Below are 19,650 nucleotides of genomic sequence, written 5' to 3'. Positions count from 1 at the left end.
GTGAAAATATCATCCAAAAAATCATAACCTCCACAAAAATGGAGACATCTTCAACGAATGAACACACTCGAAAGAAGACCAATCCATGTGTCTAAATTATGAATTTCAAAGTTATGTGAGAAATTGAAAATGCACTGAAAATAGACACTTGGAGATGGTGCCATGAAAATAATAAGTCTGAGTGTAATTCATGTCAACAACACTCATGCCAAATTTCAAAGCAATCTGACAATCATTTTTAACCATAAATGACAAAAATATTCCCCCAAAATACATGTAATCTCATGAAATGAACAAATCTGACGGAGGACCATCCCAGGTAGATGTGGTATGAATAGCAAGGCAATCAAGTTGACGGTTTTGAAGAAAAAGTCGTTTGGAAAAAAAAGTTTACGGACGACGTACAACAGACGGACGACGACAACAAGTGTGGTCAACCCATGAGCTATATTATTACACGATGGAGTGTAGGCATTTCATTATGTTATCATGCGGCAACAGTATTCTATCCTCGATGTTTCAAAGTGTTTGTTTACTGTACATCAACTTGTTACGGCTGGCGCAAGATATTTGCAAACACCTATCTCCCGCGCCTGGTAGGCAATTGCCGCGACTTTGCAACATTCCCAGATACTTTCCAGAGGACTTGACTAATCGATAATCGATGAATATAATACGAACACAAAACTGGCAATTAATATTAACAAGATATGGAAAATGTAAATTCCACTGATTGGTAGTTTTTTCAGATGTTGTCATTGAGCTTATATTAACAATATTAGCCTTGTGAGTGTGGTGTTCTACATTTCCCGTATAAATGTCTCGTTGCCAGTTTGCTAAGACACTCATAATCGAGTCAATCTTTTTCAGAAATCTTCAACGTATAATGTTAACGTTGTGATTCCAAATTGTGACATGTGGCAATTACAATGAGACAAATATTGTCCTGACATGACTATATGAACATCTTGCCCTCCATTACAAAGTGGATGTATTACGTCATTTTTGTGTCTGTTGCATCATGCTCAAATACACAGCACAGTCTCCGGTTAGTCAGGCACAGTCAGTATCAGTAATCCATACTACTGGTGGTGGTACTGGTGGCAACACTTACAAGTAGAGCAGAAGTATGCTCTAATATAAGGTGCACGTGATTCTTCCTACAAACATTTTGAATTCATTAGTATGAGATACACGAAATCGATGAAAACTGGATATAAATCACTTTATTTCATAGCATCGCAGCCTTGTGTTAACTTGTGTAATATAACCTGACTGGAATGAAATTTATTTTCAACAAATGACCAACATGGCTATATTTATAATTGCGTTCCAACTTTGTAAGGTCTGCAGAGTGAATATTTCAAAAATAAAACAATATGTTTGCTTCAGTGATTAAACACAGTGTTCTTCGGTTTCGGATAATTTGTGCTAGACCAACTTGTTCCGCGGTCTATGATGCGTATATACCCATAGTGGTGTCAGCCATTCTCAGAATAACACCCCGCAAGTGCTTTAGTTTAGGTCTGGTTTATTTAAGATGTGGTGAAACTACAAAAAGGAACGTGCAGAAAGTAAACTGTCAATAAACATGGCAGCGTGCATACATTGTACTGCGTTACATGTGGGTAGTTCAAATACATTGAAAACGACAGTAAATTCGATATAAATTCGAGAATAACTGGAACATCAATAATGAAAATAAATCTACATCGCTGATTCTACAATGCGTTCTGGCAGGTTGATAAATGCGTTTTCTGACTGAAACGAAAGGACCTGAGGGCGCTATACCAAATCTAGGGGAAACTAGTGTACAACACACAACTGATTTCATCGGTGAGAGATTTTCTTTATATTAGACAAAGTGGAAATACTAAAACTGTAAAGGCGTCCTGACATTTTTGACTTAAATTTTAAAGGGCACTGGTTGTCGCGCCATTTTGTTGATAAACATTGATTTTCCCACAATACAATGCGCTTTTCTGAGAATTGACCTGGGTGCAACATGCACTAATTACCACCGGTGACTTCGATTGGAATCATCAGGGACATTTCATAGTTAAAAGCTTGGTAACGTCTCAGTTTGTACTCGTTGCGCAACAGTCAAAATTGCCATCTTTGTCCATATGAGTCCCATATCACACGCATGCGCGACGAGCACCGCCCTATAAGAACCATGCCATGCAAATAGATTGAAAACTAAAGATGTATTATGATACATGTATCAGTGTGTTTATTTATGTTACATATTTTCAAGGTATTTTTCAAAGCTGACAAGTCATTTACGCACATGAATTCAAATATAATTCATGGAGAAAAAAATGAAAATTATTTAGGGTTAGGGTTTTTCATACAAATAAAATTAAACGTCGTTGCCCTCTCCGTAATCCTGCAACAAAATTTGTAACCGTCTTAACAAAATCACTAACCCTTGTCCTTTAATTTCTGTACAGTTCTTAATGAAATACTAAAGAATACATTGCACATCCGGGTATTTTCCCTTGATTACTCATATTTTCTGATTTATACTGGTAAATAAATAAAATACAGAGACTATTTAGCCTAGATAAAAAGAAATCTTCCACATCACAGCCAACCAGACAAATAAACATAAATAACACGCCAGATTCAACTGTACATTCTAATCATATGCATTCTCATAGTCATTAGAGTAATACATTTTTAAACAATGCAAGAAAATGAGTTTCAATAAAAATCATCACGTCTATTATATGGCTACAGTTGCTTTGTGGTATTTTACAAAGAATATATATTACAATTAGGAAGTATGTCATGCAAACTCATATTTTCTTTTGCAACGGATTGCAGACAATATATGTATTATCTTTATAAAATATTATATAAACAGTGTATCCTAAATATATATATAATAATTATAGTAGCATTCTCTGCCATGGTTCAAGTAGAGTAGAGTAGCCTTAGTTACCATTGGATATTATAATCAAGTGTTCATTACAAAGGATTAAAACTAATATATATATAACAAACCATGTGACACTTTTCAAACACCTAATGCGTTTTTCCAAACCAACTACAATGCTTTTCTTTCAAACACTACAACACATGACGTCCAACTGAAATGAAGATGTGCATGTTGAATTCCCCAATGAGTTGTCAATCTTGCAAATTCTAATAGACTAAGCTCATTGTTTTTCTTTTTTGACGAGTGTGCATGTATGTAGCTACCGAATGACCACATTGCACTGCCACGCCATCTCATACTAGTAAGGTCTAGGGTTTGGTTGACATCACCTGTGTTGTACCCCACAGAACAGCCTTCCTACCATTGACCTTGTACATCATATCAGTAACTTGCATTGATAATTTAATTTTACATAAGACAGGAAAAAAAATTTTGTTTTAATAGTATCCTAGATTTCACTCATCCGGGCATTTTCTCCGGTTTTCCATATTGAAGACTCATATTTTCTAATTTGTGCTGGTACGTAACTAAAATACAGGGATTGTTTTGTCTATTCACCCGACAGGCTTCCATGTCGCAGCCCATCGAAACATTGAAACGAAAAGCACTTTCTGAATCAAGATTCATCTGTAAGTTAGTTATTGTATACGTTTTCATGGTCATTAGAAAGATGTATTAGTCGAGAAGATGATTTACCGGAAAATTATATACTTTACATAACGTAATAGATCAGACACCATGGTGTGTTCTAGGGATACATGTGTTATGTTCCAAGCAAACCGCCATTCAAGTGGGCCTGTAGTGTAAACTATACCCATGTTAGTGTTCATTGCTTCATTGAAATGGACTTAAACTGGTCTTGTCGTCCTGGTCAAACTGAATTTTATTTTGGGGGATTCATAGATTTATAGCGGATAGTGTACTACACTGATGGTTTGAGAAACATAAGTCCCATTTTCAGGTACTGTTGGCAACACGAGAAGGCGAGAACTACGCTCTGATATACGCCGCATGTGATTCATTATTTCTTTAGGGTTAGGGTGTTCATACAAATAAAATTAACTGTTGTTGCGCTATCCTTAAGCATGCAGCAAAATTGATAATCTTTCTAACAAAAACACATACCCCTCCCTCTTTCATTTTTGTCAGTTCTTAATGAAATACTAACAATATATTTCCTTTAATTATATATATTTATAAATATTATATTAATATCGCAAATCTGGATACTTTCCCTTGGTTACCCTTTTATTATTTCATGCAAAACCATGTCCTCTTTTGCAGCAGATTTCTGAAAATATAATTTTACAATGTATTATCTTTGTAATGTATTATATAAAAAGTGTATCTAATGAAATTTATTTTACTTATAGCAGCATTCTGTTCTATGGTTCAAGTAGACTTGAGTAGCCTCAGTTACCCTTGATTAAGATAATCAAGTGTTCATTAAAAAGGATTAAAACCAATATTTATAACAAACCATTTGGCACTATTCAAACACATCATGCTCTATTACAAACCAACAACAATGTCTTCCTTTCAAACACAATATTACGTGAAGTCCAACTAAAATGAAGTTGTCCATGTTTAGTTCTCCAATGAGTTGTCAATCTTGCAAATTCTAACAGTTTATGTTCATTGTTTGTCTTTTTAGTGTGTGTGCATGTAGGTAACTACCAAATGGCCACAGTGCACTGCCACCCCATCTCATACTGGTAAGGTCCAGGGTATGGTTGACACCACATATTTTGTTTTAATAATATGCCGGATATCACTCATCCGGGCATTTTCTCTGGTTTTCTATATTGAATACTCACATTTTCTAATTGCTGCTGGTACATAACTAAAACACATGGAATATTTTGTCTAGTCACAAGACAGAATTCTACGTCGCAGCCCATCGGAACATTAAACAGAAACGCACGTTCTCAATCCAGATTCATGTGTAAGTTAGTTATTATATATCTTTCATGGCCAATGTAAGACAAATGGACACAGCTTGTAAGCCCTCCCAGGCAGTCCGTCCAGTAGGGGGAAAACTCTGTTATCAAACGTGGGTAGGTGGAACTCATCAGCCTTGTCAGGCAGTCCAACTAGGAAAAGGAAACTTCGATGTTGAATCATCCCTTATCCAGGGTAGGAGCTGGACACAAGGCTAACAAACCTGTTCTGCAAAAAAAAAACTCACATTGTTACGGAGCAATGTAAGTTTTATTGAATGTTAAAATAACAGATCAGATACCATGGTGGTGGATACATATGTTTTTGGTATCCCCTAATTTTGGCTACAATTCCGAAGTATGACTCGGTAATGTAAGATTTATGTACTTATTTATGTATATTGAGCGAATACTGAGTATCTTCAGCGTAAGATAACTGGATACTCGTCCCTTATACGCTATGTAGCGCAAACATCAAGCACAAGTCTGAGATATGATGTATACGTCTGATATATATGTATTCAATTTCAGAAGATTGGACAAACTATGACCCCAGGGATTGAACCGATTGAGCGGATTATAATGCATAGAAAAAACAAGTAACAACATTTAGAAATTTGTCATAAATGACAAATTATTTTTAGGAAAAAGATTAATCTTACAAGTTATTTTAATCATTTGAGATTACCTCACTTTTTTCTTCATTTCTGGAGCCTTGAACACAACTCACACATATTAAAATAGGAAAATGCTATCGAAACTATATGTATACGTATTTTGTTTTGTGATGGATGTCATCAAGAATATTCTTGTCATGCTAGTTCTTGTAACAACAGTTTGTGGTAGGTCGTATTGTGCTCTCTTTTTATTTACAAGTTTCTTCAACTTTTTGGTTAACAGCAGTAGCCAAAATAATACTTGTCACCTTCACAAAATAAACCTTTGTTATTATTTCCATAATTGTCTCTTAATTTGTGAAATTTTGTTCAAAACATTCATTTAAGGTAGAGATGCAGTTTATTTTACAAATTTTGTCAAACTTCACTTTTTTTTTATTTTTCATGGCATTGTATGAACATCTGTATTCTGTGAAAATTTGAAATTAAAAGCATTAGTGGAACTCTGTTAAAGCCAATGGCGATATAAATCAGCATATATTTTACTTAACTATAAAATATGCAAATTAGTAATTATCTCTGCTTCTTTTTAGTGCACATCCCAGTGTTACAACAATCGTACAGACAACTAGCTTGGCTGTTAATTTATGCATAAACTTGAATTAGTGAAATTTGAGCTGCTGTCCAGCAAAATTGACAACAGTTTTCAAGAGGGCACTTTCTTCATAGTAAACAGATGTACCCGTAAACCAATTTAGACAGGAAACAGATGCATGGTTTAGAAGCTATTTTTTAAATCACTTTTGACCAAAAAAAACACACATTTTTGTGCATATTTCAAACTACAGTGTCCATAAAAAAATACTTTAAATTTTTTTAAAATTCATACAATACGCTTTCCGAAAATATATAGTTTTGTGAACAAGGGAGGTCATCTTGGTTTCCTTATTAACTAATTAAAATACCTGTCAGGTAAACTGCATCTCTACCTTACAAACGAGCAAAGTATTTTTATACATATTCATGTGTTACAAATGACAAATATTTAGATCATAGTTTGAAAAAATGATACCATGGTTGCCATATTGTGGTGGTAAAAAGCATGTGAAGCGGAAGCGCACAAGCTTGCTTGTGATTTTGAGAATCATATTTTTTTTCACTTTTCTTCAACATTTCAGAACTATATGCGGCTTTTAATTGCTACCTATGTAACTACAATAAAAATGATGATGATGATGATGATGATGATTGTTTACAACCTGGTGACAACACAACCATCGTACAATGTAACAATGAGTGTATGGTGAGCAAATGTTCGTCTTTCCCTCATAATGTTTATACTGATAAACTAAAAAACCAAGACAGTAAATATGTATTACTAAATATTGTTGATTACGCGGTGATGCACTGTGGGTAGAATGTAGTATGCGCCAGGTACGTGAAACTAATCATAGAACAGAGAATACCATCACTTTTGTATCTATTTTTAGTTTTGTGCATCTTTTCATTGTGTAGATTTCTCTTAGTTTAAAAGCTGTCCAGTCTAATAAATATGGCTGGAAAATGTTTGTGGTGAAAAAATGGATTTAACAATACTTTCTGTTACAGGTTTCTAAATCAAATTTTGAAAAAAATTATTCAAAAAGGTTAACAATGCACAAAGCCCAACAGTGATTCATAGGTGTTATCATTAAAATAACATAAAATTGTTCATATTTGAACATTGCAATAGGTCTTTGCTGTATAATGTCAGACGTACACGTTCTTGCATTTCATTTGACATTAAATTAGAAAAGGCCAACTATTCCGATGCAGGTTCGACGCTATGTAACAACCGTAGATAAAATAGAATACGTGGATCAACTGAATTATTTGTGTTTAAAACGCCGCGACACTTTTCCTCCTACATGTTTTCTGCAATTAAAATATTGAATGAAACCACTTCACCAAAACCCCTGCTAAATCGAAATCGAAAATTGCAGCCCATAGATGAGCGAGTCACGTCAACAAAATGCAGACACGCGATTGCGGTTTCAGTGTCGTTCAAGATGTTTTTTCTTGTGGTTATCAAATTTATACAATTCAGTAAAATGTGAAATTGTTTGTATTATTTTTATCAATCTATGGTGAATAAACTATGGAAAGTAAATCACAAGAAAGTTAAGAAAAGTATTTAAAATTTTTTATTAACTGTGACGAAGGATGTGTTTTCTGTGTTTATAACATATTGATGTATTCCCAAACATATAGTTAAAATAGGTAGTTCTACATTCGTGTATGTCTTTACCAGGAAATATGAGATCCAAATACCAGTCCAATAAATGTAATACATTGTACACGACCAAGAATAACAATCCAAAGTCCATGAATTTTTTAATAATTTCAAACCATTTTTCTTTTGCATTTTTAAATAATATTCTCCGATTCACTAGTATTGCCATATTGACATGCATCTTGTTTTCCAATTTCGAAATCAGATTCTTTCAAGTGGGGTTAGACATAATATCAATTGCCGTGAGCACAAATATTGATTTCTGTGAAAGTAGCATAGTTCTTCAAAATATAAGAAGTTTTCTCGATGCACACACGGTGTCTCGAGTCTGTTTGCTGTTACCAGGTTTTCCATTTCTAAAAAGTATAACAGAAACATCTACAATTAAATAATGTCAGTAAACTAACAGACAGCCAGCAGATAGTAGAAAAGTGCTCAAAAAATGTCGGCATTTTTTGTTACAAGCAGGCATCTATACTAAATCAAATCCTTATATAGTGAGATTTCACGTCATGGGCGAGGCCAAAATTAAAAATCCTTTTTTGGCCGTTTTGGGGGTCAAAATTTAAAAAATGATCCAATCCTTTTAAGATGCATGTCAATTTACTCATCCTGACGAGTAGAGTACAGAAATATATAGTTTGAGCTAGTTTTGACCCTGCGTTGCGTTACAGTGACCAAAATGTAGAAAGGTCAACACACTTTTCGTGTAGATAAAATGGGTCTATTGATCAACTTCCAGTGCTTTCTTGCACTAAATAAATCCCTATCATATTAAAATGGATATCTGAAATCAATAATAACTACATTTAGACCCCCCACATCTATTGTAATTGCACTGAAGCACCTTGCATTGTTTTTGTTTCCTAAATGAAGTCAGAGGCGCTCATCAAATCCAATCGGTTAGATAACAAAAACGTCATTTTGTGACAATAGTTTACACGCCTCAAAAATAATACATTGACAGTTTTGCAATTAAATGATCACTGAGTTATTTGTTCATCATACTTGCACATTTCGAAATCAATATTTTTATTCACATTTTCAGAATACGTTACAAGATAGATATACATCGTTATTAATTTCGACCACACACAGGAGATAAAGCTTAACCCTTAAAGGACGGTGGTCGTAGCACAGCGCCTGTTTCTATTTCATGTAAATACACAATGGGTGCCATATCGAACAGGACGCAGCGCGACGACTGCCATCCTTTAAGCAACAAGTTTACTGAAGACACGCCCAAAGCACAAAATCATTAAATCTTATGTTGTATATGAACTACTTTCTGCTTGTTCGATGAATTTAAATTAGAGCCGAATTAACATACTTGCATATTCATGTAATAAATGACTTAATGCATATTAATTGTTTGATGTTCATGAATAAATTATTAAGCGACTTTAAAATATTAAGTGATACATTAAATGAAAGCTATCCTTTCATTGATAGACACCAAATTATATATATAATCAATACTTTTTGAGATATCGTTATTTAAACCTTTTGAATTTTGAATTTATAAAATCTTATTTATTCATAGTAACATCAACCACACTTATGATAATCATCCTTGAACTGTTTCTGTTTTTGTCAGCGTTTGTTATGTCTATGTGGCCCTTTTCGCTGTATCTGACCTACACACAATTTATACACAGTTGTATTTGATTTCTTCCGATAGACTACTGTCATTTTTTGGAATAACGATTTGACGTCGGTCTCCCGTTCATGTTCCATGCATTGTATGGAAAGGGTCATCACCGTTTTAGGAACTCGTAAGTTGAAGTGTAGTGTATTGATACGCTCGGGAATTGAGTTCCAAGCGACGATAACAACACACGCTAATAACGCTTGATTGGTTCATGCGTAGACGCTTGATTATAAACAACGACACGCTTTGGCAATCTGACGGATGCGCAGGTGATGACTCCCCGCTTTAACATCACACCTCTGAGCTGTAAGTCAGAAGACTTGGACACTATATAAACTGTTCCCGTTCAGTTGGCTATGTTTCCCATAGAGTTTCACCCTCTGAATAACTGTTCCATTCTGGTACATGGAACATGAAAAGAAGTGCAAAATGTCCTTGGTACGTGTGTACGTAAAAAATACCTCTCCTCGATTTGAAATGGTCAACCTTTATTCTGCTTCAAGGGAAATCGTTGTTCGCCATTTACAACAAGGATCTCATTCAGCTGATTCGTGAACCAACTTCTTATGAATTATGTTTAACAGATTGTACTTACCGCTTATCCCAACTTCAGTTTAAATACTGAAACCTTTAATACGCGTATTCGAGTTTAAGATTTCATTGAACAAACTTGTTTGAAGCCAAACAATGATTTACGATCAATCATTTATAGTGCTCATACTGAACTGCAGTATCAAGTATATTTATTAAAAAATGAATACTCCAAGGTATCCCTATTGCGTCTTAAATAGTTCCTAGTATAAATGCAACATTTTTACAAATCCGCGTTTGATTTACTGTTTTGGTTATTTTTTAGGTACAAAGACAACGTGCTGTACAGGAGGTAAATGCAACGATGAAGAATACGGTACAGACGTTATGACAATCGTTTTAACAAACCATACATTAGGTATAGAAGGAGGTACAGCTGCTCATGTCGTAGTTTCACTCGCTGCTCTAGTAACATCTGTTACTTTAGCAATATTGTTAGCTTAATAAGCTAATTGCACCGTATTAAGGCGCCTTAGTACACCTAGTAAAATTAAAAGCACTGACTTCTGTTTCGAGTTTTTCCCAGACATGATTCACCTTCGCTTTTGGTAACGATCAAAAAAACTATTTGAAAAACTACCATACACGCATTGCTTACCTTCTAACTGCTAGAATTAACTTAACTGAATCTGTATATGTTACACATTGTATCTTAGAAAAAAAGACCAACATGATTTCGTGTGTCAAATGACATAATCAACTATTTTATTCGTTAGTAATTTGTACAAAGATCTTATTGTTTGTAAGCGTATAAAGTATTTTTCCCCAGATTAAATGTCGCACTTCGTACGCAATTTCCGATTTTGATTCTTAAACACAAATTATCCAATATATTATAGAAGTCTAAAATGTAATTAAAAATTTGCTTTATCTATAAATTTAAAAAAAAATATGGAACTTTCATTTTATTTCCTTTAAAAACGTAAAATGTCTTTTTTTTTATTTCCTCTAACCTGTACCAACTATCCCCCAATGCCCCTCTATTATGCCTGTTGTATTTTATTACAAATTATGGACCATGGCTAATGACGGCCAAGTGAATTTCTGGAAATATTTTCTGGAATCTAACATTTTGGTTTTTGACGAGTTTTAATTACTGGTTCATATAGGTGAATCCGCCTATTTAATCGGACGAATATTTATATGGCTTTTGCCGCAATAAGTGTTTGTTTTAATGAATAGTAATATCTTTTTTACAACACAATTATTCATCAAACCTCGCCCGTTGTCCATCATTATCTCAGATTGAGTGATTGACTGTCCAATTTTTGGTTCGCTCTATCACTGAACTGAATAATTATTTTTACATGTTATTCATAAAACTTGATAATTTTGACCACAACGATTTTTTTTTTCAAAAACGCAGGGGAAATAGACTGAATAGTATATACAGGAATAACTCCCTATAATCGGGTGATGGAACAATCCCAAAGTGGTCTTCGTTTCTAGCTCTATTATTACACGATGGAGTGAAATCAAACGACAACATTATTATTTTATCCTGGATGTTTCAAAATCAGCGAGAATATCTTTTTCTATCCCATGTGGCATCCGTTATCCCACGTTTCTATCCCATGTGGCATTAAACAAATGAGGGACTTATAGAACAGCAACATTGCTGTTTTCTGAGCATCAACAGCGGGTGCAAGATATTTACATACACCTAACCACCGCACCTGGTAGGCAATTGCCGAGGAACTTTCCAACGTTCGCATACATATTTCTGAGCCCCTAATTAACCGATATCAAAACATCGGATGCGGTATGCTTTTGATGTTGACCACGAGGGACGGCAGTGATTTGTAGGCACACACATGTATATATATTGTAACACTTGAAAGAGTCATAATACGATGGAATGTCCATCACCCAGCCAACCTTTCCCTGGATTCTTCTACTTTTAGTTTCACCTTTATATGTCAATGTTGCAATGCAAAAATTCTCGATTACGACCACCATTTGCATAGTGGAAGAAGTGTTGCGACTTCGACATAGGCGGCGACACAGTGTGTCATGTGCCCTTTTCCATGGAGATAAATATTGTCTTGAGATATATATTTCAACTGCTTGTCTTCCCTTCCAACGTAGCTGCTGTGTGGTTCGTCTTGTATATAGTTCATGGAACATGGAGTGAATACGCCAAAAATATGTTTATTTCAGTGATTAAACACAATGCTTTACAGTGCAGGCTAGCTTCAATGTTAAAGCATTTGTGGCCAGATCAATTGGTTTTATCGATGAGCTATAACTTTAAAGGCACAAAGGTCTCACTCATAGGCACCAACACAAGTCCTGACATATTTTTGACTTAGATTTTAGGGACCATGTCATGCAAATAGATTGAAAGAAAAAGACGTATTCTGTTTGATGTATAAGTGTGTTTACTTATGTTACATATTTTAATGGTGTTTTCAAAGCTGACAATTCTTTTCAACAAATTGAAAAATAAAATTCATGCAGATAAACTGAAAACTAATTAGGGTTAATGTTTTCATACAAATAACATAAAATGTTGGTTCCCTCTCCTTAATCGTGCAGCAAAATTGGTAACTGTCATAACAAAACACCAATCATCCAGACATTTCCCTGTTTACTCCCGTTTTCTGATTTATACTGGTACAGGGAGTATTTAACCTAGACAAAACACAGTCTTTCACAGCACAACCAACCAGACAAATGTGACATAAAAACACACCAGATTCAAATGTACGTAACTAATTATATATATTCTCATGATCATTAGGGTAAAATATCCAATAAAACTTAACTTGGCAAATTAGATCATCACGGTCTATTACAAGGCTACAGTTGCTTTGTAGTATCACTAATTTTGTTTACGAAGAATATATATAGGTTACAATTATGAAGTGTGTCACGCAAAATCATGTCCTCTTTTGCAGCGGATTGCTGAAAATATAATTTTACAATGTATTATCTTTATAAAGTATCATATAATCATTGTGTCAAATGAAATCCATATGCTAGTAGAATGCTCTTCTATGGTTCAAGTAGAGTTGAGTTGCCTTAGTTACCATTGATTAAGATAATCAGTGTTCGTCACAAAGGATTAAAACTGATATATATAACAAACCATGTGACACTATTCAAACACTGCTCTATTCTAAACCAACATACTTTCAAACAGTATATCTCTCAACAGTCCAACTGAAGTGAAGTTGAGCATGTTTAGTAGCTCCAATGAATTGTCAATGCTGCAAATTCTAACACACTAAGCACATCCTTTTTCCTCTTTGGTGAGTGTGTATGCATGTATCTACCAAATGATGCATTTCACAGCCACGCCCAGGCTTTGGTAGACACCGCCTGTGCTGTATCCCATAAAACAGCTTTCGTACCAATGGCCTTCTACATTATACCAGTCTTTGATAGTTCTTAATGAAGATGCAATAACAATACATTTTTTCTGGAACACCATTTTTCATAACAGTTCCATCTGCCAATTCTTTAATTCTGTCCACAAATGAAACTTCTTCCTGCACTACTATTAACTCATGTATTTCAACTAGAAGAACTTCCTGAATGTGAAGACGTTGTTTGAAGTCTGCATCAAACGCATCGTTATAATACAATTTGCTGATGCACTGCAAATACCGAATGCAAGAACAAATTCATGGATGGTGTTGGTCCCCACGATCTAACTTAATTTGCCAATACATTTTATTCTCAACAAATTGCCAACATAGCTATTTTTAAAGCTGCCTTCCCGCTTTGTATAATCTATAGAAAGCCTTTTATTGACCCCTGTAAGCATCATAGAGCCTTTGGTTTTTGTACAGCTCGTAAGAAATATTACCCAACAGAATCCACTGAATTAGTGACAACTGTGCTTCAATATTGCATGATATGTGCAGTGGCGGTAGGACAGGGGCAGAGGGGGCATCGCCCCTCCAAAATCAAGTTGAAACCATTTGTGTCAGCAAAGATTTGCCTATCAAAATGCAGAAAATGGCGTGTCAGACATTCTAGATTTCAAAATTGTTAAGGGAGTGCATGACCCGGACCCCCCAATAAGATCGCGCCTCCGGCGCAGGGTTGGTGACACGTTGATCCCACTGATCTACACTAGCACATGGTATGACATCATTTCGATATATATTTTCAATATCTTAAATTGCTAATAAACTGGAAGCAAAAACTGTGTTCTGATACATTTACATGTTTTTTTTTTTTTATTTATGTTAAACTTTTTGTTATTATTTGTCAAAGTTGTAAAGATACCACATACACATGAATGCATTAGTGATTAAAAACCTCGGCAAATATTGATAAAAAACACAACATTTTTAATGCAGATAAACTAGTAATAATTTAGGATGCAGTTTGTAAACATTCATAATATCAATTTAAAATACATTCTGTAGTCCTCCAATAAATTGCAATTTCTATTCAGTCTATAATGTAATATATATACTCACACACATACCTCCCACCCCTACCCCCCCACATACACGAAAAAAAATGTTTTAATAATATGCAGCATGTCACACATCCGGGCATTTTTTTTCTGGTTTTCCACATTTTCTGATTTATGCTGGTACGTAACTTGTCTAGACAGTAGACAGTTTTTCACGTCGCAGACCATTTGAACATTATAAAGAAACCCACTTTCTGAATCCAGATTCACCTGTAAGTCAGTTATTGTATACGTTTTCATTGTCATTAGTGAGATGTATTAGTAGAAGAGATGATTTTCTGCGAAATTTATTTTATTGAACATTATAAAACGAATCAGCCACCATGGTGTATTGTAAGTGGGATACAATATGTTGTTGTTGTGTTGGACACAATGCTGAAGCAAACACACGTAAACTGTATGTACACCTGGGCAGTATACATTATAATTTCACAACAATTTTAATGTATTATCTTTCTATGCACGAATCATCAAATTGGCAACAGACCTGGATTGAATGTGCATAGACCTAATTCATTTTTATTTAGTTCCTGTATTGAGCTGCCATTGTATAGACAAACAGTTTAACTTTTATTCGATACACACCCATGTGTACAACACTTATAGGAAGACAATAAAAAATACAAATTAGATAAAAAAATATAATAAGTAATTATTTTATATCCCATAATTTCAGACACTATGCGCCTCTGTTGTATCCCTGGCTACATGTCTGTTATGAGCAATTCTTCATCCACATAAATCTGCAGCGTAAACTATACACATGTCAGTGTTTATTGTTTCATTGGGTTGGATTTAAATTGGTCTTGTCGTCCTGGTCAAACTGAATTTGTTGTGGGGGGGGGGATTCCAAGATTTGGAGCGGATAGTGTACTGCACTGATGGTTCGAGACCACTCATAGACAAAATTTCAAAACATATGAAGAAACAGAGACAAATCAAATTTCCTGTTCAGGCTGCGTCCGAACAGGAACTAAAAACTTATTATGTAAATTAAAAAGTAGAAAGTTATTCACCTAAATTCCACGTGTCAGTATGATCCGACAAACAACTCGTTTGCTTTTATATAATGTGTTATATAAATGCTCGACATGCTAGAATTCTGAAATAAAGAATGAAAGTCATCTAAAATGTATGTAATACGCAAAACTACATTTTGTTATTGTCTGCCTTGTTCAATCATGTGCTTTGAAACGTCACAAGGATTGTATGACCTGACCAGGGTTATGAAGTTCCTGAGCACTTTATCGTCGAGAAGGAACTGGTTTCGACTTTGTTTCATAGATAAAACTGCCTATTGATTGCATCCTACCTCATGGTGATCTCATGTTTAGCAGAAACATACGCTAAATTGTAAATACACCACCTAGAAGTAAATATTGAGCGAATCTGGAGTATTTAGCGTGAATGTCGTAAGCGGGTGTGCAAGAATGATGCAGTCACGTAGACCGTAAATGGTGCATTGTTTTTTTTCTTCCAAGTCAATAATGTGATTTCACACATACAATGTCCTTTGAGAATACCGAGCTACTGGGCCGCCCATATATGTCCTCAGTTCAGTGAACATCACTTCAACTGTTCATTTAAATATTTCGAAAATTACACAACTTTTATATGTTTTCTAAAAATGTGTTGAATGCAGTAGCAGTTACATCTGTCGCATATGAAGGGACTACTTCTTTAAAGTGGGACAGAGAATTTTCACAGGAACAGCAGCACTGTCAGCTATGTATAAATAGACGAGTGTATGTCCGTTAACAATATATACATCAATGGGAATGTATGCTACTTCAAAAAAATTGAAGTAGGAGAAATCTGGCATTAATTATCACCGGAATTTCACTTGCAATGACAAATTAGGAAACTCCGTCTTGGATTTATTTTGTTGTCTAAAGCAAGGGAGCAAAGGGTGGAGCAAAAGTCTGAAAACGAAGGTTATACTATTGCAAGGAAGTAACCTGCGCAGCTAGCAAATTGATCACGTGTGAATGCTCGTAATCCCGTGAGGGGTGTTGTTTAACGGTCCCTATGTAAGAGTGATTGATTAAATTAATACAGTTTGACAAGAGTCGGTAATCCCTGTGCAAATAACAAGATACCTTAAACTTAGTGTTACACTTCCTGGAATTAATGCACTCGTGAGCCGCATTCCCATGCATGCAGGAGATAATGTGACCAAATTCAGACATTGTGCGCTACATATAGCATAACACCAGCAGACCAGATCTGGACTTGTAAGATAACTGTGGATACTCGCCCCTGTTGAGCTATGTAGAACAAACAATCAAGTATAAGTCATTAAATCAGGAGAGTCGTTACCTACGCATGCGTCAAGTAGCCATAGCGTGTCATTGTTTACAAAAAAACGTCTACCCATGAGCCTTTGTCTTATCTTTGTGATGTACATTTCGTGAAATGTTGTCAGACAAATAAATTACCTTAATTTAATGTATTTAATGTCCCTACATATATTGTTCGGGAAGAGAATATTGAACAGATACTAAAACACCTGCGATTAAAGCGATTGAGCAGACAATGTTGAATTACGTAGGAACAAACTAGAAACAACATTTGGGAAATGTATTTTTTCAATTGCGGGAACACAACTCACACATTTTAAAATAGGGGAATGCTATTCCAAATAAATATTAACATCTTTTGTTTTTCAGAAAGCTATAACTATGAATGTCATCAAGAATGGTTTTGTCATACTGTTTGTTGTCACAGTTTGTGGTAGGTCGTATTGTGTTCTCATTTCTAATATAAGATCAACTTATCTAATTCTTTGGGTAACAACAGTAGCAAAAATAAATATTTGCTAGGTTTAACAACTTTTGTTAACTTCACAAAATAAAACTTTGTCGTTATTTTCATAGTTTTGACATAATTTTGAACATGACCTGTAGAAACCATGTCTTTGTGGATCAAAATCAACAAAAAAAATCATATAAAAATCTTAGTGAAGTGATGGGTCACAGTAATTACAAACACACTTCTAATTAATAATTGATAATATAATTATATCATAGTTTGATATAATATTACAGTACATACACCCAACAATGTAACGATCAGTGTAGGATGAGCAACTTCTCATATCTCCCTTATTACGCTGATGATTTAAAAATCCGTTTTGCATTGATAGACAAGACAGTAAATATGACGATACAGTCCTAAGTATTACTGAGTATTGTTGATTACGCGTTGATTGACTGTATGTAGTTACATACGCGAAACTAATCATAGAACAGATAATACCATCACTTTTGCATCTATTTTGGGTTTTCTGCATCCATTTATTGTAGATTTCACTTAGTTTAAAAGCTTTCAAGCTTAATAAATGTTGCTGGAAAATGTTATTGTTGAAACATTCCCCGTTGTTATAGCTTTTTAAAATAAATTTTGTAAGACAATATTCAACAAGGTTAACAATGCATACAACCCACAGTTGATGCACTGGTGTTATCGTTAAAACAACATAAAACTGACGATTCACGAGACAATGATAAGGTCCGTGTATCTAGATTGTCTAGGAATAATGGCTCACCAAATATGTTAACTAATAGTGAATTATTGGGCTGGAAAACATTTAGTCTCACTCAGTGTCAAATAATGACAAAGGAAGTGCGGTTTGTTTCCTAATAACGTTCAGTCAGTCAGTTGATGTTTTATAGCGTCCTAAATGGGCTAACAAAATATTACTTTCTTTGTTCACGTTGTGACTTTAGAAATTACAATACTGGTCACTGACCCTAGCCAGCACGACGTTTGTTCCGGGTCACCTTTTTCAAACTAACGCTTGCCAGATTGACCCACAGCAGTGTGTATTTAATAGGCGCCCTTAACGACAAGGTGGGGGAGATGCTACAAAAATAAACAGCCAATCAGCTATTTTGTATCAAAATACAGTAGAGCGTTTTTTTTTAAATTGCACCCCAGGCAGAACAGATCACGACATTTTTCAAGATAAAAAGCCTCACCGATCACCAAAACCAAGCAATTGAAGGTACGAGGGGCGTTCAATAAGTAATGCCCCTGAAATGCATGTGTATTGACTTACATCTCTATGGGTTATAGCTCTGATCTAATTGTAGTATCTGATTTACAGGTGTTTGAACTGAGTCAGGTGTGAAATGGAGTCAGTTGAGTGTCGCGCATTGATCCGATTTTTGTATTTGTATTCAAACATGGCCGGATGTCTGTGGAAACAGCTCCCAGACCTGGTCGTCCCTCTTCTTCCAGTGATAAGGCATCTTTCCGTCAAGTTGAGGCAGCCATTTTGGAAGATCAATGCATTACTGTTCGCCGAATAGCCCAAGAGGTCAAGGTTAGTACAAGGTCTGTGGAAACTATCATTCACGACCATTTGCATATGAATAAGGTGTCTGCTAGATGGGTCCCCAGATTGGTCACACCTTTCCAGAAACAAGAACACGTTGAGGATGAATTTGGAAATGTGCCAAGAAGATGAGTCAACGTTTTTCAAAAGACTGATTACGCAGAATGAAACTTGGGTCCATCACTATTACCCAGAGACCAAAGCCCAGTCAATACAGTGGAAGCACTTGGACTCACCACCTCTAAAGGAGGCAAGGGTGCAGCCCTCCGCTGGCTAGGTCATGCTCACAGTCTTCTGGGACCAGGACAGAGTAGTGATGACAAATTTCCTGGCAAAGGGTACCACAATTACAGGAGCCTATTACGCATCACTTTTGATGAAATTAAGAGAAGCTATCAAAATCAAGAGGCGGGGCAAGATCAGCAAAGGTATTCTCATCCTGCAGGACAATGCTCTGATCCTCAACTCGCATGTCGCCAGATCAGATGCACGGGCGAAATCCTCCCCCATCCCCCTTACTCTCCTGATCTTGCACCCTCTGACTTTCATCTCTTCCAAGCCATGAAGTTGTTTTTGAAAGGATCGTTTCCCAGATGATGCAGCCTTGATTTCTGAAGTTCAGACTTGGTTGGAGGTCCAACCTGGGGAGTTGTACAAACAACTCTGGAAGGTTTCTATGTAGAGAACGACTAATAACTGTGCCAAGTTTTATTAATCTCCTGCTATGGGAAATGGGTCAGGGTCATTATTACTTATTGAACGCCCATCGTATTACTCGCCGTTTGTTTGTTTGCAACGAGAATAGGGAGTCACGAAAATTATGCAACAGTTCAAACAACAAACCGTGCGATTCGGACGATG

At 35.4% G+C, this 19,650-nt stretch overlaps 1 protein-coding gene across 1 annotated transcript; it reads left to right on the top strand.

The window, feature by feature from the left end:
- The first annotated feature begins 4,914 nt into the window (after positions 1-4,914).
- LOC146745795 (uncharacterized) lies at positions 4,915-10,881 on the top strand. The gene is made up of 4 exons (XM_085498736.1): positions 4,915-5,080; positions 6,680-6,804; positions 9,455-9,548; positions 10,281-10,881. The coding sequence occupies exons 1-4, from the start codon at positions 4,915-4,917 to the stop codon at positions 10,457-10,459; spliced, it is 564 nt and encodes a 187-aa protein (XP_085354862.1). The 3' UTR covers positions 10,460-10,881.
- The last annotated feature ends 8,769 nt before the right edge of the window (positions 10,882-19,650 follow it).

Source organism: Saccoglossus kowalevskii, chromosome 5 (genome assembly GCF_978046115.1).
Source record: "Saccoglossus kowalevskii chromosome 5, keSacKowa6.1, whole genome shotgun sequence".
Taxonomy (NCBI): Eukaryota; Metazoa; Hemichordata; class Enteropneusta; family Harrimaniidae; genus Saccoglossus; species Saccoglossus kowalevskii.
This window is presented reverse-complemented; position numbering and strand designations above follow the sequence as displayed.

Coding starts and splice junctions, on each gene's coding strand:
- LOC146745795 (XM_085498736.1), top strand. CDS start 4,915: ATGGCCAATGTAAGACAAATGGACACAGCTTGTAAGCCCTCCCAGGCA. Junction 5,081..6,679: donor TGAATCATCCCTTATCCAGG/GTAGGAGCTGGA, acceptor TCAACATTTCAG/AACTATATGCGGCTTTTAAT. Junction 9,549..10,280: donor CATCACCGTTTTAGGAACTC/GTAAGTTGAAGT, acceptor GTTATTTTTTAG/GTACAAAGACAACGTGCTGT.